This window comes from Venturia canescens, chromosome 7 (genome assembly GCF_019457755.1).
Source record: "Venturia canescens isolate UGA chromosome 7, ASM1945775v1, whole genome shotgun sequence".
Taxonomy (NCBI): domain Eukaryota; kingdom Metazoa; phylum Arthropoda; class Insecta; order Hymenoptera; family Ichneumonidae; genus Venturia; species Venturia canescens.
This window is the reverse complement of record NC_057427.1, coordinates 12,121,978-12,147,443: the sequence shown is the minus strand read 5'-3', so window position 1 is coordinate 12,147,443 and position 25,466 is coordinate 12,121,978. Positions and strand designations below refer to the sequence as shown.

The window sequence follows — 25,466 nt, the reverse complement described above, 5'->3', positions numbered from 1 at the left end:
GGTCCTGCGGAAGGAATACCTTAATGCCCTTTTGCATAGTCAGTACTGTTTTCACAATCGAAATTTACAGTTGAACATAGTGAAATTTGAAGAGCTCGAACACAAGCATCGCTTGTTTTGGCATCACACATCAATTTTAAGCGAGTTCTCGCTTCACAAAAAATGACTATGTGTGTTCGTAAGAATAAATAAATAACTGGAATTTTCTCTCCGTGTAGGAAGCTCGAACGTGCGATCCGCGGTCGATATCATCACACTGTCGAAAAAATCTAGATAACCGTTTGGCTTTTTTATTCCATTTTATCTGAGGGTTATTGAAAAAAAAATTGTTTAGACAAATTCTGAGATGGAATCGTCGAAAACCATAAGCTTTAATATGGTTTGCTGAAATGTTCATTTAACGGATATTCTCACGGGGATAAAACGTTAACGATTGGATAATTTCTACATTTGCCTGATTTCAAAAGTGACCCCGCTCCCCAGGCCCGCGCGCGCGCGGGCGGGAGAGGACTTTAACTCCGGGCGTTAAAGTGATATAAGAGTAGTTAAGGAGCAAAGTCGAGACGATTCCTTAACGAGTCCCCTGGATCGTCTTCCACTTTATTCTTCGTTCATGTCCTTTTACGCCCCCGAGATGATAAAATCCAACGAGATGACCCTCGAGCAACCAATAGACAGAGGGGGAGAGCAAAAGAGAGACGCAGAAGCGACGAGAGGGAAGAAAGAAGCTGGAAAAGATGAAATAAAATCGTGCGTGAAACGCGTGCGTTAGATTCCGCCTTAAATCCAAATTTTTCGAATAAAACTGACCATTTATTCGAGTTTTATGAACCGCACCATTTTTCTAAGCTTACTTTTGATAGTGAATAATTCACAAAAGCCGAAGCTCCGTAATCTCTTGAGAAAAAAAAAGCGATAAAGTCGTTTGAGAGCTTTGCCCATGAAAAACTCGTTTTCCACCGATTTTTCCGGTAATCGCGTCTTCATGAAGCTCTCGAGAAGGAGTTTTTCACTGCATCCATTATTACATAATAAGAAAAGTGGAAAAAGAACATTTTTTGTCTTCGAAAAACCGGGTGGGGTTCAATATGTCGAATAACTGAATTGTAGAACGGTCGATATTTCGAAATTTTAAAAGTTGTGATATCAGTTTGGAGAAAAATAAGTTATTCGAAATTCTTATTCCCGATCGACTATTCAGCAGATTGCGCGTTTAATCAAAAATTCCTTCTTTGAATTCATATTTACCCGAAAATATATATTTCAATAGTTTTCATTTGGATCGCAATTTTAACAGACCATCCGAATGTCAAAAGTTCATATTTTCGAATTCAAAATGGAGAGTAATTGTTTTACAGACAGACCAGAATAGACAGTAGCAAAAAATCGAAAGTGAATTTTTCGAGCCTATAAAACTTGGATATGCGGAATAGCGATGGCTCGAAAAGGCGAAAGTCAAAATGGCGATGTTTAAAATTGGAGATCACCGGTCTGAGTAAGCGAGTGAGTGAGACGCGTGTGTTTGGAGCTCCGCTGCATTTCTTTATTTTGATCGATCGACTTTCTAACGTTTCGCTATTTTGACCGTTCGACTTTTTGGCGTTTCAGTATTTCAACCTCAGTAATATTTGGTCTTTCGTTATTATATTTTCAAAATTGTGAATTTTCACAGTATCGCTGACCGTAGTAATTTATGAATCGAAAGAGTCGATAGTCGAATTTTCGAAAAATCGATATTTTACTCATCGTCCTATGGGCGATTGTTACATTCTATTTTTGCTTGCAGTTTCTGCTTTATTTATTTTCGGCATTCAAAGCTCTAGTCGAATCTATCCGTCTCCATATTATCATTCGAAGTTTATAAATTCGAGATTTTAACTGTTCGAAATTTTAGTCACTCCAACATTTGATCCCCATCCCGAAAAACAATGCGCCATTGATTTTCTTGTTAAAAAAACGTTGAAGAAATCGAACGTTAATTAAGAAAAAATTCGAATGGCCCAACGAATGAGAAAATATCAGGATTAAAACACGATTTTTCATTCCCAATGAGAAAGCTCGTATTGTTAACGAGGATGCGGGAACGCGAATTCCGTTCGTCAGACATCTCTGCAGTGTCAAAACGCGAGAAACGAGTCAATCAGAGAAGCTTATTGTAAATAAGTTATTAAAGAGCTGCAAGACAAATGAATAAAACGCTCCGAGAAAAGACTCTTTGAAAAGCTCGCGCAAAATTCATATTAATGTAGAGATATATAGAGATAATTATTGAAGCATATTTTCTCGGAAAAAGGATCAACGAAGTCAAGAGACTGCGAGAAACATGATAAAAATATTCGCAGCGATATAAATAGCCTCGCCTCGCTCCATTAAGGGAGGGCGAGAGAGGGAACGGGGGGGAACAATGCCCCTGGGACTGAATTCTTCATGGTCCGCATCATTCTCGACATCGGAGCGTTGACAACGTCACGAGGAGAGTGAGACGATATAAAAATGGAAAAAAAAATAAATAAATAAAATAAAAAAGAAAAAAAAACTATATGAAACAAGTGGATCCTTCATTTTCAGTGCTCGAGGAAAAAACTACTGCAAATTTGCAAACGGACCTCATTACTAGCCACGACGTCGCGTTTCATTATTTGCTCTTTGACAAAGAGAAAAACAAAATACTTGAAACATTCGCTTCCCGTTGGAACGAACGATCATTCTATGGAAGCTTAGGGACAACCGTGAAACGCATGATGCAAAAAAACTCCCTGAATTTTTGGTTAAACTTGTTTTTAACGAGGCAAAAAAATCGCTCAATTAATTCCCCTGGTATTCGTGGACGTTGCGTTTCGTTACTCCCACAGTTCGCGTTATCCCTCATTTTGCATAATTGAACGATCCACGATGAGAGCGGAGAACGGCAAGTTCAATAGTGAAAGATTAACATCAACTTGCCTCCGCCAGCAACGTGCTTGCGATCACGTTCATCACTGTAAAGTTACTCAATAATCAACGAGGACCGCGAAAGGTTCAGGGCGAGGCATCATCAGTGGATCACGAAAATGTGAAGATTCCGGGACTAAAACTACTGGCACAAAAACTAATTCTCGTTGAGACTTTTTCGTCGTCGTCAAGCTCTTTTCGAACATAAATAATTTCATAAATAAGTAGCAGCTCGAGGAGATTCAGCAAGTTCTGTTGGCGAATAAAATTCACGACAAAAAATATCCTCGTGCTAATGGTCAAGTTTTATTTTGCCAGAAATTAGTAGCTCGACGGGAATTTTTGCTCGTTAATAAAAAAATTCACGCTCGATGAATAACCAGTTTAGTCCAGAGGTTTAAAATTTGAGCGAAAATATAACGCGTTTTGCAGTGTTTTTCATGAATATAAACTAATTAAACACTCTGAAAAAAAATCCACTTGTAGCAGGCACTATTCGAATTCAAACCGGAAATATAAACATGAAATTTACACACGAAGAAACATTTATCCAGAGATAAAAGCGTGATCAAATTTTCTTCACTTAAATTTAAAAAAATTCCATTCTCTCAACCAACTTATTAAAGTTTCGAGAATTTCACGTCTCGTACTGCTCTTTCTCCGATGTTCATGCTTCTTCCTTCAGGATAAGAGCGTTCCCAAGCCCGTATTACGAATATCGCGTAATTAATTCAACAGGATTTGCATGCATGTCAAAAAAAGTCGAATGAATATTCCGAAGCAGGGTGGTTCTCATTCTCAATTCATTCTTCCCACATTATTATTATTATCATACACTAAATATTCTTCCACGTCATTACGAATCGCAAGGAATAATCGGTCCCTCGAGATGGGAGTTAATCGAGCAACTGGGCAGGAGCATTTTCACGAAAACAATGACGATTTCAGTTACGGCAAAACGAGAACAAATCGAGGCAAAGGAACGAAGCCAGAATATAAATTCCCCTCGACGAAATGCGCGTTAGAAACGCTCGTCGATTTATTTCGCCGATCTGTTCCCCGATTGTAATACCTATTTTGTTAATTAGCTGGCGCCATTCGACTGCGATCTCACCAGCGATTAATTCCCCAAATAAATCGCACCGTACAAAAACAACAATAATAATTTTTCTATTCTTCGAATGCGGAAGGAATATCTCAAATCTACGTAATATTACATTCCGCATATACAATAACACGAAAGAGAGAACCCGCGCTGGGCTGTTACGTATACATTTCACTTTGCCGCACAAAAGACGAGGAGATTTCACGTTTATTTCTATTTGCGCCATCTCCCTCTGCGCATATATACGTCTAAGCGTTTCTATACATCTATGCATATTCATAGAGGGAAGGAAAACCTTAAGGAAAAGTGTTCTGAGGAGAGAGCAGCTTGTGTTATTTCTCGTTGGAACAAAGTGCGGAGAAATGATGATACGGGTACATAAGGAAAAGCATCGGGGGTTGAGTGTTGTTGAAGGAAGGAAAGAAAGAAGATGCGGAGTGAAAGGAAATCGTCGTTGTCTCAGTGCTGGGGCGGTCTCGTCCAAATAATATGCGCAAAGTATATGTACGAGGGGGAAAAAGCGGTAGAAAAAATACTTTTGAGATTGCGATTTGGCAGGGTCCCCGCGCCCAGAGACGCGAGAGTTTGAAACGTTTGACATGAAATTGGAGTATTTATCGGTTAAAATAACATTTTTCATTGAGAAGAGTCCCCGGAGTGCACTTTCATTTGGCAAGGGGAAGGGGAATGTAGATTCGATTATTCGACGAGATGGAGAGGAGCTGGCGAAAGTGGTTCAAGAGATTTCGATGGATCTCGTTCATTTCCGGTTGAATATTGCGCGATAATGAGTTCATTATGGAGAGAGAAAAGGAACGATCTTTTGGCTCGTCAATGGAAAAGTAATGAGCTGATCTAGCCGGATGGTTATAGAGGCGAATATGAGAGGAATCAATCGACGTTGGACCGTGGGCAGGGTAGAAACGACCAATGCCCCGCAACGGGAATGTCGTGTCTGGGAAAACGAGGTGTACAAGGGAAAATGGTGAAAGAAAATTAAGGGGAGAGGTCCATCGTCGATGGTGGCGTTTTCTCGTGTCTACTTGTCAAAGTTTCTGTATAAAATGTGTCCTGGCCAACTCTCCCGCATCGGACATCGGTGCCCTCGGTATTGGCGCTTTTTTCTTTTTCTTTTCCGGCACATATGCGCGCAAGAGTTTTGCCGAGGGTGCGATGATGATTCCAACAAATGGTTTTTCTCTCTCCGCCGCTCGGTGCATCCTCCTGGCCGCTCTCCCTCTGGCTTTTCTCGCTCCGCTTCTCCCGTCCCCATTAGGCATCGATGAACGAGAGGATTTGGGCAGCGGAGCAAGAGTCAGCAGAGAGACGGAGATAAAGATAGGAAGAAAAATGGACGGAGGGGAGGGGGAGATTAGAGTACGAAAAGACAAGAAAGGGAAGAAGGAGCATAAAGATATGGTCGTGGAGTCCGAAGCGTTAGTGTTTTCCCTGGGGGTAAACGCGAGCATATACTTGCCTCGAGGGCTTATTCAGACAAATCGGTGATTGCTGCGGAGGCGAGTGAAAAGGGTAGTATCTACACAGGCGTGGCACACGTACGGGAAAGTATTCAAACACGTAGGAGATAACTGTAGAGAGAGAGAGAGAGAGAGGGAAAGCTAAACGAGAGGAGTTTGGTTTCCGCGTGATGTTAGATCGATGGGCTTGCATTCAAAGGGACGTATGCGAGTGCTTTTCGAGCATCGAGTCCAGGCTCTTCTGGCAATGGAGCATCTCCGTGTGCGGATGGGGGAATAAAGGCGGGGGGGGGGGGGGGGGGGGGGGGCGCAGCGGCGAGAAATAGCGGAAAGAGTGTGGAGCGCGTGGTCATTGGAGCGAGAAAGAGGGAGAAAGCAGTCGGAAGATAGAAAAGCGGACCAAGTCTCTCGATCTCTCTTCCTCTCTCTCTCTCTATCTCGGCCCTCTGCGCTGGATTTGCCACTGGCATATATACCGAAAGGAACAACGAGGAAAAGCTAGAACGAGCAGAGAAGTAGAGAGGATGAGAGGAGAGGAGAGAGAGAAGAATGATTGTTTCCATGATTACAATGGAACGGAAGAGGAAAAGGGGCTGGGGTGAATGAACGTGTAAGGGGCGGTAGAGGCCAGAAATGGCATGAAAGGGTATGGGGAGCAATCTCTTAGCGCTAACGTAGATTCGTGGCCCAAGGACTCTCGAAATATCACACCGATGGGTAGACAGATCCTGGTGCATGTGTACGCTGCTGTACGTACGCGTATGAAGCACCCGCAACTCTCTGTATTCGGGGAGCTCACCCAAACGAAATATTCGTACATGCAGCCTCGCGCGTTCGTCTTATTCTTCATCCCTCGCGCCGGGACCGTACGTCAAGCATCATCTATTATACGTGTGCTCCCGCACACGTTTACTTTTGGGAAACATATGAAAACCCCAGAAGGGAATCTTTCGGTGCTAACTCCTTGGATAATGTGTGTCAGCTGTCGAATCTACGTCTCTCTCTTTCTCTCTCTGTTTTTCGACTCCTAAGCCACCCGGGCCCGATCAAAATCCCACGTATTTCATTCCCTCGGAATATTCCACTTCTCAAGTCTCGTCTCTCCTCTTTGCCAGCCCTCGCGCCTCTCGCTCCTCTTTGCAAATTTTACCAGCTCGAATCTTAGCCGCAGAGGAAGAGGGAGGGCGAGAGACGGAAGAGACTCCGATGGAAAACTCTCGGAAAGCCTCGCGCCAAGCAAACCCAAATGTATCTTTGCTCCTCATTCGTTGATCCGTTCATTCGAATCCCCGATAAACCATCATTTTCACACGTTATTACTGGTATTACTCTTCCCCGTGTGATCCCTCGCGTTCTCGCCCGATGCCTCCGCACCAAGCCCGCCGATAACCTCACCAACTTTTCTCCTTCGGGCCCACGATATGCGAAAATATTCTTCAACCTTCGTACGTACTTCCGGAGCATATATCGTCGGGGAATATCGCTATGGAACACTTTTCCAGTGCCTCAGAAATTTCTTTGCCCTCTCTTCTTCATCCAGACCTTTATTTATGTTTGCATCCACGCCCAGCTGTATGCTCCTACGTACCTATAAATACAAGAAGAACAGAATGTACGAGGTGATTTTTCCAGATTCGTGTTTCACGTGTAGGTTAACGCGACAACATTTTTTTTCCCGAGTTTCGAACGATATTCAAATTCGTGAACGCTGTAGACGCTTTCTGTAGCCTCGAAATTTTACGTACAATAGTGTATGAATAATTGAAAATGAAGAAAAACCGTCGAAGTAGTGGGAAACGAAAAATATTAAGGGAAGAGATAAAGAAATGTGGGCAAGCATAAGCTGCGGAAATGCTGGGAGAGATGGAAAGAAAGGGGAGGAGAAATGGACGTGCAGGATGCAAATGAAACATTGGAGCGTCTAATAATTTGCGAAAAAGGAAGACAATCAATGACAGAGGAAACGAATGAACATATATAGAAGAGTGGACAATGCTGAAGTTTGCAATGTTCCAGCCCAGCGAAATGAAGGAAAAAAATATTTGTAATTCACCTATTTTTTATTCCACGATAAAGTATGAATGCAGGTTGAAAAACTACGAAAAATTCGACGGAGAGTGAAATTGGAGAATTACTGGAATTTGTGGAGGACTTTTTTACATCATTTCGTTGGACTCGAACGTTGCAAGCTTCAGCCTCATGCGTGTGGACAAAAGGGGCTAAAGATAGAAGGGGGGAATCAGGGAAGAGTTGATGAAGAGCCTAAAAGGAGAAATGGCTGTGCAAATCTGCCAGTTTTTTAGAGAAATAGAAGCAATATGTAGAAAAAGAGAGAAAGAGAGTACTGTGATTATTATACTTTAAGGACATATGTGCAAATAAAACTCATTACTACCACTACTACATTTACTGTAATGTGTGAGCTTGTAAACGGAGGAATAATCTTGCGTTTTACGTCCCATTGCACTTTTGTAATAACGAGGACGAGAAAAGAGCACGATTGTTAATTTCTCCCCCGTGGCCGAGGAAGAGCTCCAATGAAAAGGTTCTCAGGCCTCTTGATTCGTGTCGACGATTTCCATTTCTCACATTTGATGATCCTGGTGCGTGGGACAATCGTAGATAATTGCTTCGCGAAAATTATAACTGAGAATATACAAATTTCGAGTGGCCCAGGGGTCGGTGCTGCAGTGAAATTCAGACCTCGATTGAATGATTAAAACCCTGTAACAAAGTAGATCGTGTCAGAAATTGCAACGATGAACGAGAAGTAGTTTGATCCTTCCCTTCAAAAATCCCCCCAAATAAGCCATTCGTCGTGAAAGGTTATAAAAAACGAGCTTAAATACAATCGCTAAATTAAGTCGCAAAATAATAACCGCACAGACGAAGCATTGAAAAAATAAATTCAGACGAAATATTGGAAAACATTCCAAACGGAAAAAAAATAATAAACGAAAAATTCAAATAAAAAAATTTGGCTACTTGCGCCGACGTGGTTCGAGCCAGAAAAACAAAATTTCCCGAATTTACTAAAAATTTGTCAGCCCTCAGCTGTTCTCGGATTTCCCGGAAGGAAAACCCTCTCCCCGGCGCTTCCGGTCGAACACCTTTGCGTAGAGCGAGCTGTACAAGTGACCGAAGATGTCCATTCCATAGCGTTCACGAATCCAGTCCAGATTAAGGTAGCCAGCCGGGGCATTAAATATTCGTCCTCCCCGTGCTCGTGCTACCGTCCAAGTAGTAAATCCCATTATTCGTCAGACAGGCTCTCGAGTATCCGCGACGAGAAAGCGAGCTTCGATTTTCACCTCGCAAATGTAAGATTCGATGCAGCAAAAAACACGGGAATTACAGCGAAGCATCATCGTCGCAAGCGGGAGGAATCGAGGTGAAAAGAGCGAGCTTCTTACGCTGATAGTTGGAATAAAAATCACGTGGCTGAGGACTCCTTTGCGGAGACACCGATATGAGTGACGTGCCGATCCGGCGCGGATCACTATATTTTCAGACGCTCGGGTTTAAGACTCCTCTTTTCGAATCTCCCGGTCCTTTGTCGCGAGATCAAAGGAACGAGGCGGAGCGGCAACCCGAATTCTGCCTGTGACGACAACTACGCGAAACTCTCTCTCTCTCTCTCTCTCCCTTCCTCTGACGTTTATATATTCATCAATATATACCCATGTAAAGGTCCGTATGTATAAATATATGAGATCGTGGATAATATGTGCCCAGAGCATTTGACGATTGCACATTGCAAACGCGGGGGGGGGGGGGGGGGGGGGGAGTTGCGATGTTCACCAGAGATCCCTCTTTCTGTCGTGACTGTGGGATTTGACCGAAATCAGAGGGAAGCGAGCACGCTTCATATTTTGCCTTCCTCAGTCGCGATCTTCTCCTCCATGCTTGTACAAAGTCTATGGAATGTTATATATTCGAGGCTTTATCGTTCGTTTACACGTATAGAGATATGTACCGGGCTGAGCCTTCTTCTTGTAATCTTGCCTCGCGCGGTTTTGCCTCCCGCAAATTTGTACCATTCGCAAAAGCTCTTGAGGCATTTAATCGCTCCAATAGACTCTTCGGAAGCGCGTCTCGACTGCGCTTTGTCCTGTGCTCAAGCCCCTTCTCATCTTTTCCGCGGATATATTCTCACAAGGAGGTTAAAGCGAATTTATGGTGTGGAGGGAATGACGAACCGAAGACTCGAGGCAGTTTGTGTCTTGGAGCCCAGCAATGACGTTTGAGAGAGTGTGAAAAATTGGAGGTTGTGAGACTGATGGAAGCGCGCCTCCGATTCGGGGGATGGAAAGGGGATTTTTTTTCAAAAACTTTATTGGACGCGATATTATGTTCTAAGCTCGATGTTTGTTGCCGCGCGAATAGCCGAGCGAGGATTCGCTGCGCTCGTAATTCGACGTTTCCCTGTGTTATTCCCTCTCGATCTCGTGTCGCGTCGAAGAGGACTCGTACATAGCCTGAGACGGAAGTAGAATAAGAGGAGTTATCTCGCGAGAAAATCCGTCGAGTAGCTGTCGGATTTAGCCCCCACTCCTCCCTCCCTTTGCCTTCGTCTTGCTTTCCCTCCGTCTACGTGGCTCTCTCTAGAACACATCAACCACACTCGCTCCTTCAAATTCACCCAAGGGACAGGAAGCGGTATCGGAGAACTCTCCTGCCCGTGGGTGAAGAATATCCACTCGGTGTTTGGCGTATGCCAAACATGCAATTGAAATCCTCGAGAGTCTCTTTCTCTCCTTTCGCGTTTTACCTTGCGAGCGAGCTGCGCGCTCCCATAATCTCGCGTCTTCCGAAACCTCGGCGCTCTCTAAATTTGTTACGAAATACTCAACCTTTCCGCGTCATCTTAAACTTATTCGATGCACCTCCCGAGCACGAGAAAGACTCGTGTTTACAAAGAGTATTGAGAAACTGACGCGTACACTACTCGAGCCTTTTCACATGCGATATTCTCTCCCCTTCTATATTTCCCGAGTATATTCACGCAAGTAAAACATTTCGCACTCCACCGTTCATTTCTACTTTCAAACTTTTGCGTGTGAAGGATTATGTGGAGAAGAGACCTTTCCACTTAGAGAATAAGCGTCTCCCGTAGCCACGAAGCTCCCACACGGTATTTGTCAATCCATTTATTCGTCAAAGACGTCAAAGAACGTACTCGAGAAGCAACAAACTCGTAACTCAGACTTTTTCTTACCGAGACATTTGTCCTTGGGTGGTGCACCACTTATTCACCCTTTTTATCCCACGAGGAAAGCTTTTTCCTCCTTTACGAAACTCGAAAGACATACATCGATATCCACGAGTTATATATATACGATAAGAAAACACGAAACAGGGAAGAAAAATAATAAAAGTGTCCTTACGTACGCATTCGAGGTTGTTGAGCTGCTCCATCATTATTTGATTGAACATCGTCGATCGAGAGATATGAACCGCGCTGCAAACTTTTTCTTACGGAACGTATGAGAGGGAGAAGAAAACGAGGATGTTTTATGTGGAATACGCGAGCTTATTTCGTTTCCAGGGTCACTATAAATCTTTGACGTTATGATATAACGAAAGAGAGTGGAAGAGAATACAATTGTGAGCTATAATTGATGAGCCGAGCCGTATGTATCGACGCAGCTCTCGATGTTTTCGAGTACACTCGTGCGAACACACAGATGAATCGAACTTTTGTTATTATTCCTTCGCGAGAGATACGAGAGACGAAAATAATATTCAGATTATCTATCTTCCGCTGGTTCTTAACGACCCAATCAATTTCCAAGCACATTATATTCCACGAGTACGAGGCCACGATCGTATATTCGATAATTGAAAACACATCGAAGCTTTAGCGAAGCCTCGTTATATATATTCTATTCGGAATAACTTAGCTTAGCGTGTGCCTCTGTTGGCTGGATAAGCGTCTAGTACCGTGACGCGACCGCAGAGTGGCGCGAGTGCGGCGGTTCATCAGTGCGCTGCCGGCGCTACGGGACATAAGATGGGAGCTGAATACTCTCTATTGGCCCACAGAGTGTAGAATAGGGGTAAGGAAACTTCCGCAATCTTAGCCGTTTATGTAAGGGTCTGGAAGATCGCGGCGAGCTGATAGATCTAGCCGAATTGAACGATGGCTGTGTAGAATCGTATAACGGTGGCAGTAGTGTCAGGTGCTCGTAACTATACGTATAAGTGTGTGGAGTGGAGTTATGAATCGGATTGGGCTGAATATGCATCAGGAATGATCGTGTGCGATAATAATATTCGTCGAGTTATACGTATACGTATTGTGCGCAGGGGGAACGCTGCAATAGAGAGAAAACGAGGTGGCGCTGTGTACACTCCCTTTATTTCACTTTGCCCGTCTCTCTCTCTCTCTCTCGTTCGAGTTCTCGATGTGGGTGCCCCCCCGCATGTAAATGGAGTTTCAATGATGGCGGCCTGATATTTGCACAACTATACCCGGAGAATTTCGATCGTAGCCGATAGTTGAAAAGCCCTTTATGTTATATGGGCCTCTCGTCGGTGCGATATGCATACATTCGAGACTATATATTGGCGTACATTATTTACAATCGAAGACTGGTATACGCATGCATATGTATGGCGAGGAAAGAGGGAATGAAAAGCCTCGTATTTTCTATCGTAGTGTACATAAATTTTGATTTCCCTCCGTCGTTAAGCCTCGTAGCCTCTCGTATCTCGTTTGCCTCACATCCGAACGATTATTATGATGGACAGGTTGCCTGGCTCCGTGCCGAAGATCAAACGGTCCTCTCGATCGGACAACGTACGATATCTCACTCGAATCGTTTCACCGTGACAGTCGAAAACGTCACGAGCAAGAACCAGAGCTTCAACAACAACAACAACAACAACAACAATGAGCATCAAGACACATCAACGATGACGGATGAGACAACGACCTGGCGTTTGCACATTCGTTCGCTGAAGGAAGCTGACCGTGGCTGTTACATGTGCCAAGTGAATACGAGGCCCATGTTGAGCCAACTGGGATGTGTCGACGTACTCGGTAGGTCATATTCTCCCCTTTACCCCGCCGCTCTCACGCTTGCGGTATTGCTTAATTGCGCATCACGCATTCCTTCCGAGTGTGTTGTACACTTGGTTCAACACAACGCTACGCAGTTTAGAATTTCTCCTGCGCCTGTATAGCTCGATGTACACGAAGCGCCGCGATCCTCTTGTTCCCGAGGACTGCGTGCATACAGTCCAAATCACGAATCGCCCCGACGCGGATTCTCACCGCCGAAAGGGCTCGCCCGTCCCGCTCAAGCCCGCAAACGGCTTTCATCCTCTCGCCCTTTTGTCCCGCGGTGAAAGACGACGCCCGACTATATATCCGGCACGCCAACTACCGAATGACACGGACCGAGTGAATCCTCGTGTCGCAACATGCATCTCCACCGCCGACGTCTCCCCTTAACGCCTTGTCTCATACACCCTGCTACACAACTAATACAATTGACGCTAAGCACCTTCCTCGAGCATCCTGTCGTCTCTTTGTTCTCACATTACCCTCCGCATCTAGTTAATTCCTCCAACGTTTCATCTCCTTCTCCGCATCTTTACGCCGCCTATTTAGCCGCCATTTGCGACGGTCAATGCTCTCGCCGCGCGAACCAGTCTCGCATTATTCCCATTATCGCAATCGTACTCTCGACGCCATTCCAATTCTCGTTCGCCCCCCCCCCCCCCCCCCCCCCGATCCTCCAACTGTCTCATCCAAGTGACAATTGTTTACCGCCGCAAGGGCTTCGGTTCCCGGCGATCACATTGCGTGTCTCCTTCGTCTCACAAGTTCCTTAACAGCCCCTAGGAAATGTCCTCGTTTCACAGATCATACCCAGATATACGGGAGCCGAAGCTTCGAAGCCGGGGCTATGAGGATCGCTCGCACTACGGACACGGCCAGCCACGCGATGCTTAAATTATGACTCGTTCGATCGTTAACACAAAATTCCTTGTGCCGCTGCGTTTTAACGAATTTCGATGCAACGAAATTGGATTTAAAAAACAAGTATTTCGATAACCATCATCGTTACCGGGCGCCCCCGTCCGTTGTGGGAGGAAGAAAAACCGCGCGATTCCATACCCCGAAATGTTCTTTGCTCGATCCGTGCAACGTTTCGTTCTCCTTTTCATACCCCTCGCATTCCCCGGGCTCCGGGATTCAGAGAAATACATTTGTCCGGGGTAGCGCGGCCTCATGAAAAATGCAACTTTTATTTTTGAATGGAAACAAAATTCTCATCGACGCCGCTCTTGGCTAATTTCATTTTCCTTTTTTCCTCGTTCCCCTCGAATTCACTCGGTCCTCGGTCTCGTATACAGCCCATAAATATGAGAGAGAAATATATATTTGCGCGATACGTATACACGCCCCTGGGAACGGAGAGGCGTATAATGATATTTTCGTTGCTCAGTCGCACCGGATATACTCGTGGACGGTACGTCCGAGGGCGAGGTATCCATTATGGAGGGTGAAAATGCAACGCTGACGTGCAAAGCTTCCGGTCGACCGTTGCCACAGGTATACTGGCGAACCGAGAAAAATCATTTCATCCTGACGAGGGGCTTTCGCGACGAACTCGTTCAAGGTAACTTTTCCTTAACTTAGTTTTTTCTCCTCCCCTTCCCACATCTCTTTTCCTACGAGCCTTATTCATCCTCTCGGAGATTCTGTTTTTCATCCAGCTAAATAAGGACAATATATAAACTTTCATATTTCAGCCCCCCATTTTCTTCCTTTCCACGCAAATTGGCTCAACTTTGGGAAACAAAATTTAACAATCACAATAATAATGATAACGGAATTGACGAGGACAGCATTCACCTGCGTTTTCTCCTCCGCACGAATTAGCGCCCATTTTTTCAACCTCCTTTTCCGTACAGTCGAGAGTTGCATTTTTGTGTGAAACGCGGGTATATTCGAAACTCGGCAAAGCTGGCGTTTAAAATAACCGAATTGAAGCATAAATTTATTGAAACGGCCGAAAAAACTTTCGTTTAAGAACTCGCTTAAAAATGAATAATACGCCGAGCCTGATGTCGGCCTCGCACGAGGATGACAATTGCGTCAATAGTTGGTTGTTTTTATCGCGAACATTCCCACTCCCATGAATGTTCGTTTAGTAGAAAAAGAGGGAAAAAATCTCCTCCCACGAAATTTCACCGAGTGAACGAGAAGAAGTGAATTATTGGTATTTTTACAGTGTACAACGCGACTGGTGAACGCTTGGAGCTCACCAGAGTTGACAGAAGGCAAACCGGAGCGTATCTTTGCATAGCGAAAAATGAAGTGCCCCCGGCAATCAGTAAGAGGGTTTATTTGAGAGTCAATTGTGAGTATATTCTCCTATATATAATAAAGATCGCATATAAATCATTCCGTTCGGCTACACACCTCGAATGAGAAATCTGTTTTTTCTTCTTTTCTTTTTTCTTTTTCATAAAAGTAGCAACGAATAAAATAAAATGAAGTGAAAATAGAGTTGAAATAAAATAAGTTCAAAATCAAATAAGAAAGTTGAGCGAGAGAGAGAGAGAGAGAGTTAAGATGGAAAAGCACAAGATCGATCGATCTTTATTACGAGCGTCTGCTGAACTCTTCGGACTTTTTCCTCCCCCCTCCATCCTCTCCATTACCCCCGCCAATGACCCTCCTCGGTCTTCCCTGTCGACAAGCAATCCTGACAGTCGACGCACGTCACTCCCTAACATTTTTCTTGACCCCTTCGAGTAAACTCTTGCGAGTATCTTCATATAGGTCTGTATGTACATTTTTCAACGCTTTGTCATATATATTTTGGAAGGTTTTCGATGTGACATGGCCAAGAATGGCAGCAGCACACGCACGTGGCGAATCAAGTAAGCAAGGGCGAATAAATGACGCGATATAGCCAAAACGAAGACTCATTCAAGGGGAGCGGTAGCTCAAAAGAGGAAAAAAATAAAGTCTGAAACTCCGGGGCGAAACGAAACATCGCCGTTCTCTCTGAATTTTACGTCGTAAAGTTTACACAACTTGTGAAGTTCCAGTTTATCGATCACAACGTTTTTTCGAGATACATCGGTTTTATATTTTGTCATTCTTTTATTTCCCATTCGCTCGAATGTACCGGATGTGGTGATGGGTCGGGGAAAAAAATTCTTGTGAAATATCTGTTTTTTCAACGGCCCTGGTGGATATCCGCCGCACTGAGAAATGCTCGGTTCCGACGAGCGGAATACGCGCGGAATTTAACTTCTCATGAAATGTTTTTTCCAATTTTTTTCGTCCTAATATTTACGATGAAATACGAAAAAATTTGAAGCAAAATAAGTTCTTCGAAGAGTCGAGAGCTCGAACTGTAATTTCAGCATAAAAAAGTTCGCCTTCCCGAACCCCGGAAAGCCGACGAGAATCGGCTTCGGAATTCGGTCCTAACCTATATCTGTCACACACGTCGGAAAAAAAACGGGCATAACTGTCAAGAGTTGATCGTTGGGAGAAAAATAACCAACGCAGTCCTGTTTAGAAAGGAAATTTCATCGGAAATCATCGCAGCTGTTGGAACATTGGAAACATCGAAATTCGAATAAAACTAATAATTTTTTCATATCCTTTTTACCGCGAGCGTCTATTTTTTTCTGAGCTTCTCACTCGTGTCCCTCGCTATCGTGCAACGAAAACTTTATACAAACAGCGACCTATGGAGTTTTATTGGAAAAGTATTGTAGAATAGAATGATATTTTTCTACAGGAAACCTTGTTTTTCATCTGTATTACACAACATATGTATACGAACATACAAAAATAGATCTCGAATATTGATATATATTTATTGCGCCACTTGGCCAGTCACTGAATCGGATAAAAATTGCTTTCCCTTCCTCCGAGATTCTCAATCGTTTGTTATTTAGCAAAAATAAAAAAAAGAGCTCGGAATGTTTCCTCAACGATTTTCTAACAAAAGTGAGTTCCGGTATCCTCTGCAAATATCAGATCGAAAGAAAATGGAGAAATTTAGAAGAAAATTTTGTGTCGTGAGGCCTTCGCAGGTGTTTACATTTTTCCCAGGCCTTCTCAGCCCGAAACCCCAAAAACCGACAAATCCCAATTCCTTATTTCATAAAAAGAAGAATTTTTGTGCAATTCGTCGAAATAAAAATGTCGTCGAATGTCAATGAAAACGAGAATAATAAAACGAAACTTGGTGCGCGATCGAATCAACAAAATATCCAATCTCACAAATGCTATCGAATCAATTTTTCTCCTTCACCCGTTGAACATTACGAACGAACAGGTTTTATCCACAATTCTCGACCACTCGCGATGCTCGGAATGATTGTAATACCACGATCGTCTGCAATATCTTCGTGTGCTCGAGTGTACTTGAATAAAAATCAATTTATATTTTTCTGCTCGAAATCCTCGTGGCTATTGGGAAACATTGGAACACACACACACACGCAGTCGCACCGAGCGCAAAGGTTAGGAACGAATTGTTGAACTCACCTCTGAACACGAACGTCTCGCTCATCTGTGAGATCGAAGCATCGCCGAAAACAATAAATTTGTGGACGAAACGGAGGGACCAGGTCATAATGAGCGGGTGCGTATACATTCGGTATCTCGAGCGTCCATGTGGATACATTTATAAACATACATGTCGTGCGTTCGGTGACTGGGAGATACAAAAGGGCGTTTATCACACGATTCAATGCTTAACTATGTAGGTTAACGACCTTTTGTTTATTAGCAGTCCATGCTCAGTTCGCAACGTAAAAGCTCGTTTGTGTTTATGTACGCGTCTCCTCCTCGCTCGGTGTGTTATGTGTCTCCTCCGTGGATTGTGCGTGTTACATATACGCCGAGCAATCAATTTATCTGTTGGGGAAATCGTGCAAATCGCATTGCGCTACACAAACTGCTTCTCTGTCTCCCTCGTAAACTGTCTAGAGGAATAATCTATTCGACGAGTATCGTCAGTTTGCATATACAATCGTGTGATACACGCTCGCCACATCAGGCACGCCGATGATGTGTGTGCTTTGTGCTCGATGTCCCGTATACACTACTCCCCTGTGTTTAACGATCGTCCAACGCCATCTCCTGGCAATACCATACAACTCTCCCGTGCTTACGCGTCACACGCGCGTCCTCTTCTTGCAATTGATCCGAGCATATCAACCCTAATAATTCCTCTCTTCTCTGACTCTCCCCGTTAATTTAATCATACGTAAACGCCACAGTATTATGGTGAAACGATAACATAACTTCTCTCCGTCTCTTTCTCGAAATAGTGGACGATACGTGATCGACGAACGCACCAACCCCGATGACGAATGGAAGACAACGATCGAATTGAAAATAAAAAATCTACAAAAATCTGACCTGGGAGAATACAACTGCTCAGCAACTTCCAGTATGGGCTACGCTGAATCTATTCTTGGTCTTTACGGTAAGAATTTTTCCCCCTTCCATTTCTATTTCATTATCTAACGTTTTTAATGGCGATTAAGAGATTATGATGATTTTTCCAAATTTTGACAATCGCAATCGACATTTTTGAGTGCTCATTTTCAAAACGAGTTTTTTTTAATTGAAATTATTTCAAAATTTACATTTTTCTATGTCGTCTACATTTCGTGTAATTCAATTATTTCATTGGTATCGTCAGTCGAATAATTTTATTAAATTTGAGTTGTAGAGTCTGTAAATAATTAGCGAAATCAGATTTTATTTAAAAAACTGTGAACAATTAAATTGATTCGAAATCTCAAAATATGCTTCGAAATTTCAGAACGACAGCAAGACACGACGACGTCTCGTCCGGTGATATGGACGAGCTCGAGAAAAAGCAATCGTGAGAGATCGTCCTACTTGACGACCCCGAGGTACAATCACCATCGTCCGAGTACACCGATGATCGGACAGAGAACAACCTCACTTCTGACATCGAAGAAAAAATACTTTTTTAGTACGACTAGTACGAGCACCCTGACACCCCGGGTTATTTTGAACAAAGACAAGAATGCCTTGAAACATAACGAAGTTTTAAATATAAGAAACATCGGTATAAGCATTGTCAATGAACGAATTCAAATTTTATTACCAACCGTTTATTTATTGGTAATATTTTCAATGGTTTGAAACACACTTATAGAAAGTCGTGCTCCATTTTTTTTTAATCATTCATTCACTTTTTGCAAACTTTGCCACTTTTTATTGCCCGGTTGTGTTCAATGAAAAAAAAAAAAAAAAACAACGTGAATGTTACCAGAACTCACAGCAATTATTTTTGTAGATTTTTTTTTTTTCGTTTTCCATTCGCACGTCGTCGTAGTCACGATATTCCATTTATGTAGTTTTTTTACGTAATTTTCACTGTTGTCGAGTTGCAGAATATTCGGAGAAATTTTGGTTATTCTACTCCTGAATTTAATTGAAAACATCTCTGTATTTTCAGCGTATCGGAACCTCAAAGCCCCCATCAGTAAATTCGTTCGTGCGAACGAAAAAAAAATGCTAAAAAAGTCGTTGAAAGCTAGACGAAAATGAATATGTTCTCAATTTTCGTATACAACAGTTACGTACACTACCGCTCAAATTTTCTCGGGCTATTTTATTACGTGAACGATTTTTTTTTCGTTGAAAAGTTAAACCGGCTAGGAAAAAAATTTCAATCATTTTTTACTCCCCCAACGTGTTCGTATTCCCGTGAAATGTACGTGCGTGTGTGTGCGCGTTGCGAAGAAGGTGGTTGAACCATTGAATTGAATGATTATTTTGTATAAGGCTGAATTCTGTTTGAATTTTGAAATGATCTGAAATAGTTTGCATTTTGATAAAGCTTTGAAATGATCTAAAAACACTTTCCAATAATTCCAGTAGTTCTACAATTTTGCTTCCTACCGAATTCGCAATTCGTAGTTTTTCAACCTACACAGATGCTTCGTGAAATGAGAAATTGGTGAATTACAAATGTTTTTTTCGTTCAATTTCGTTGGACTCAACAACTTCAGCGTCGTTTATTTTGTTCATTTTTTACATTTCATTTCTCTTATAATCTGCTCGCTAATGTCAACTTTATACTTCGAACGTATTTGTTCCATAAAGGAAAATCCGAATTATTGCAATGTTAATAGAGATGATTTTTCGTTGAATAATGTTTAAATGAAAAGATTTTTGGTACAAATGTTTAGTAAGTAATTGGACTGCTTCGAAATATTTGAACGGTAGTGTACATCTGTAATGACAGGTCATATAGGAACAACTCTAAAACGTGCAATCAAGTACATTGACGTTGGAAGTCAATCGGAAAAAGATATATTGGAGTCGTCACTATTTGAAACCTACATACGTTCATAATCAAATGCAGACAAATAATTAGAGTACTAATTTATGTATAAGGGAAGAAGAAATCCGAATAGGGTGTATCAAGAATTCCTATTGAATGATAAGATCGAAAAAGCCCATATCCTCGTAAATATATTCATATCGGTAGTGAGTGTGATGCTACATTTATTTAAATATAATTGAATAAGAATAAACGAACTATATTCATGGTCGAGACGAGAAGAGACCCTCGCTGATTCACATTGTACAGATATTTTACTTTTCATTTATTTATTCTTTAAATTCCTATCAATATCATTCGGTCGTAATCGAATTGAGGAACGTACAGGAAGATATGTGAACGAGAAAACTATATTTCTGGAGGATATTGCAACGAGAAGAAAAAATAAATTTTAAAAACTCCTCATTCACTGTTTTCCCCCTTGTGTAATTGTTCCTGGCAAAGATTGGCACAAATCATATCTTTCTAGTCTTATCGGAAGGAACGTTAGTCAACTTATAGTTAAAAATGTACAGTTCATCGTCTTAAATCCACACGAGCTAAAGGATTGTACATGAAAAGGTAAACAGAAAAAAAAACAAAAAAAGATTAACGAATTGTACTGAATGTACCTATGTGTGAACTTTTAAAAATATCGAACGATGCTCAATATATTGATACTGATGAAGTTATGTTCAAAAAGCGTTGGTTATAGGCGATTAAAATAAAATCTATATATAAATATATCAAGACTTAAATGAGAAAAATGTGCTCAAAATGAAGAAAAAAAAAAAACCATGAAATGACGTAGCTCTCGCTGGAAAATAACGTATGAACAACGTGTGTAATTTTAGCGTGCGAAATATTTTTATTTCTTTGTTTTTTTTTTCCTAGATTTAGATGAAGCTTAAACGAATTGTATTTTTTATCATTGATGTATTCGTTATGAAAATATGGAAAGATAAAGGAAATCATGATAATAATGTCAGTCAATTTATTTATCCCTTATGACTTATTCGTATAGAATTATCAAGATAATAGTACCAATTTGTTATACGCTTTGAAGCAAATCTGAAGAAAAAATCTCAGGAAAAAAATAAAATGCTGACCGCCATCCCTAGACATCCTATGGATACGTATGGACTCTTTCTCTCTCCGATTCGAGCGCACTTCCAAAATATACCTCCAACCCTGAAAATTTCAATTTATGAAAATTTAATAATGATGAATGATATGGTTTGATTGCAGTTGTCGAAGCAAACAAATGTTTGTCTACTCTTTGGACCTTTCTTTTTTTGATAGTGTGCTTTATATTATTTATTTTATCAATTGTCGCTCGATTTTTAGAACAGAACTTTCAAGTTAACCATTTCACAAAAGATTTTTCCTTACAATGAGAGCCAGAATTTACAAAAATGGTAGTTTATTTTGTCGATCAGAACTTCCCCCTGCAAATACAACTAATTTTTCTCAAGTCATCACTATAATATAAAATCTGATGATTCAATAAAAGTGTCCGCTTTATAATGTTTTGGAGGTACATTAATTGTCTTAAAAAATATTTGAATCGCCTTACTATCCCGGTTTGTGGTATTTATGGTAAGAATTATCCGGTCTATATCTGTACCGAGAATGACAGGAGCTTAAGAAAAGTTGTAGTAACAATTAACTGAATAATTGCAATAATGATGATGGGAAAACGGTGGACAAATCAATTTCTATTATTTAATCGACATTCAAATATAATAATGTTCTTCACTCACCCAACTTTTTTCCTATCCATAAGGCTTGGCACAATCGATCTTACGTAGGCACATGTGCATATGAGAAGCAACACGACTGTGACTAAACTCTGAAAATTGAATAGGGCAGACTACCCGAAAAAAAACGGAGGTCACAAACCATAGGTAAACAAAAGACAACAGAAAGAGAGGTTATCTCCATAAAATTTAGTAGTTTTTGTTGAATTTTGAAACGGATTACATTTTAATTCCGTTAAAATTTACACGAGCTTATAACTCACCATTTTGTTATTGTTTTGTATCTCGTCAAATAAATCTCTCGGAACGGTGCTGAAAATACTACGTGACAGCTTTTTTTTGTATTCGTGTATTCTCTACTACAGCTTCCCTCGAAATTTCGCGATTTGCGAATTTTCTTCCGGTACTCGTGTTTTTGTTGGTACCACTGTCATGATTTAAATGACCGGTTACTTTGCAACAAAGATTTCTCGATAACCGATTGGCGATAACATGGCATACAGTATTGGTTACCATACTGGATAAATGACTCTGATGATTATATAAAAATTAATAAATATGCATTTGAAACATAATTGACAGCTTATTTATTGTTCACAGAAAAAAAGTATGATCTCATAACCACGAACGTACAATGCGAAAAACTAGTTTCTTGGCATCTCGTAAGTAATTTGGGGTATGGCGCATATTACCCACCGTGCATATTCCCCATTGAAATTTTGCATTGGCATCACTGGGCTTGAACACGAAGATTCATAGAGAGGCATGATACTAAAATATTTTTCTGTTTTATCATTCGTTATAAGTATTAATGAATATGTAATATACAGATAGAGCATCGGGTTGTATTTTTTGGAGCAGTAGCGCTGATCACTCGCTAATTCAAATATTGAAGTGCTGCATGAGCACTTGAAGAAAAAAAATACGACGACAGAGATTCTCAACTTTGTTGACAGTTGAGTAAAGACACATTTACATATTTACCAGAAACATTTCAACGAAAATTTGCACAACTACCACCATATATCGACTCTGCAAAACATTCTATTCGTAAATCTATAAATCGCAACGACTGTATCATGAAAATAAATAATATGAAAATATTATATCTAGCGGTTCATTATTTGAAAAAAATACTTCTATGAAATATCCAAACGTCATCCTGACGTTCACGTGTTTTGATCATTCAATCGGCAGAATGTCTACATTTGTAACATGAAAATCATTTTTCATATTTCGCGCACTCGTATTAAAAAAAAAAAAATCGTTGGTGTAGTTACTCACGGTTACAGGAACGGGCCGCGATCTTCTTCCTACCTTTTTCTCCCGCGATCCTTGCGATCTCCGTTTTCCTCGACGCGATCCTCTCCCTCTCCGTCTTCCTCCACGATCCTTTCGCTTTCCCTCTGCCTCTACGATTCTTTTATCCTGCTCCATGGTTCTGATCATAAAGAACTTTCCACATATTTTCAACACACTTTTCTTCCAATGTTTTTTCGTCCTCCCATGTTTAGAATTTATCATTTCACCTTTAACTTTTGTTATCACTTCACCGTATCGCAGAAAATCGTAATCGCGATTCATTATCACAAAGTTATATTTCCGCTGGTCTTTTTTTTCGAGAACGAACTTGGCTTTTTATTCATCAAAAATTTAACTTTATACCGACGCGAGAGAAAAAATTCGTTATTTAATTGTACGACCGATTGAATACGAAAATTAACATAAACGAAAAAAAATATCCCCATTTTTCAGGGAGAGCTCTTCTTTACCTACTCTTCCCTAGGTTTTTTCCCCAGAAAACCGTTTTTGCGCAAATGGATAAGCCAAAATACGTCGAGTAACAGAAACAATTGTAGTGACAAAACCTGTACCACCGTTTCATAGAGAATCGAGTGTGCCCGCGTGCGTGCACGCGTGATCGGTTGCTCGCGTCCTATTGTTAGCATTTGACTAGTAAAAACTATTCGTAATGCTGTACATAGCTGCGGTTATACGCGTTGCGTGCGTTGCTTAGCGTGCAGCGTTTGCAACTCCGACTTATCTGCATGGAATCTTGCCTGCGCGACTTCAAAGTGATACAGAAACTGTATCGAGCTCGGAACTGTGTCAAACTATCCGCTATGGAGTAGATTTACTGACTGTCCGTCTTCGCTTGCCGACAACCCCATGGCTTTAGGACCGTGCGTTAGGTGCTTTGCTTTGCGTTGCGTTGCTCGGGGTATGCTTGCATCTTAGCTCGCTTGCGGACACGCGCGCGTGCGAGCATACACAAGACTCTCGAAGCTATATTACAGGCGTCACAAAACTCTTTCTGTTACTGGCCCTTGCCTCGATACTATTTTTCACGAATTACCAAAATTTTATAAATACTCATTCATGTGCAAATTTTGTAATAATAATAACATCGAGTGCGAGGACTTCCCTATCGGTTTATCTATATAGTTGCGTCAAAAAAAGGAATCTCAGAAATTAAAGAAAAAAAATGTATATTGACAAGGAGCGAATAATTATTTTTTATTAAATTTCAACTTTAATATTCGTTACGTTGTGTTTTCGTGTCTTTTATCGATTCGCACGATCTTAAGTTCTTTTATTTTGTAATTTAGATGACCGATCAGTTGCTTCAGCGAGATTGAATTTACTGTTAAAATTATGAAATAACTGTTAAAACTACAATAATTGATAAAATTATGACCGCTACCAATTTTTATTGGTTTCTATTTTATTTGTTTATCAATGGATTGAAAAAAATTGAATCGTAAAAAAAGATTATTTTAGTCATTCAGGATAAAGTAGGATTCCACGTGTCGTATTTCGTGCCCCGTTTTCTCAGTTCACTGGAATGTACAATGCGTAACGATAACGCACGCTCACGTTCCGCGCCAGTCCCCACCCTACGCCCGCCGGGGCCGGGGCGGTGAGTGAATTGGTGTTGTGCCTCTCTCCCTCCCGGACGGAGCTCCCCCTTCCTGTGCGCGCCGAGCGGGCCGAGCGACGTGAGTGAAACGAATCATGTTGCGCCTGCGCCTCTCCCCTGTCTCGAGCTCCGCCCGGTGTCCGCCCATCTCCCCTCTCTCCTGCTGGCTGACCGAACGCCTCTATCCCCACTCCGCTCTGCTACTACGCTATAGCGAATAGTCCAAACACGACCAAGCGTAAACGCGTGAAAACGTAAACACGTGAAGAACGAAAACAAACTGAACGAATTATCCAAAATCCATTCGTAAATATTCACCGATTAATTGCCATAATTATCAATACACAAAATTGTATGTACCGAACCGTTGAATAAATTATGATCATCCATTAAAATTATACATTATTTGTAGCACTCTAATATTTATATATTAAGATATTTTTATCAAATTTTAATTAATATTTTTTTATTTGCGACATGGCGATTAGGAATTTGCGCCGTGCAAATTCCCATCTTTTGTTGTTTACAGAGAGATTAATAACAACTTTTATCGTTTTGAATCTCGGCGTACACATTCGTTGAACAAAGAGACGCGTTATCATAGTTAAACGCAAAATTCGTGCTTCGCTAGACAAAAATTCCGACAGATATACATATATGTTATATCATATATATGGATGTACATATGTTCAAAAATGTTTCTTGGTAAACAAAAGTAAATGTTAAATAAATATATTCGATTCATCAAGTCACATGTGTATATACAAACTGTTAGTGCATGACTGATGTACATATATGTGAATATTTATTATTCCCGTAATAAAAATCCAACGTGATGTTCTTTAATCGTACTAATTCATATTCAAGTGCTCATGCAGCACTTCAATATTTGAATAATTAGCGAGTGATCAGCAC

General features: G+C 41.3%; 1 protein-coding gene across 4 annotated transcripts in view; it reads left to right on the top strand.

Moving 5' to 3' along the window:
- Positions 1-20,653, top strand: part of LOC122413097 (lachesin-like) — a 43,847-nt gene extending 23,194 nt beyond the window's left edge. The window contains exons 1-7 of one of the 4 annotated variants that reach the window (XM_043423221.1): positions 11,605-12,051; positions 12,268-12,559; positions 13,974-14,147; positions 14,763-14,891; positions 17,006-17,144; positions 17,836-17,993; positions 18,336-20,653. In XM_043423221.1, coding sequence (XP_043279156.1) covers positions 12,037-12,051; positions 12,268-12,559; positions 13,974-14,147; positions 14,763-14,891; positions 17,006-17,144; positions 17,836-17,993; positions 18,336-18,685 — 1,257 coding nt within the window. In that variant the 5' untranslated portion in view covers positions 11,605-12,036 and the 3' untranslated portion in view covers positions 18,686-20,653. The other 3 variants (XM_043423220.1, XM_043423218.1, XM_043423219.1) reach the window with 3 other exon arrangements.
- Positions 20,654-25,466: the final 4,813 nt, after the last annotated feature.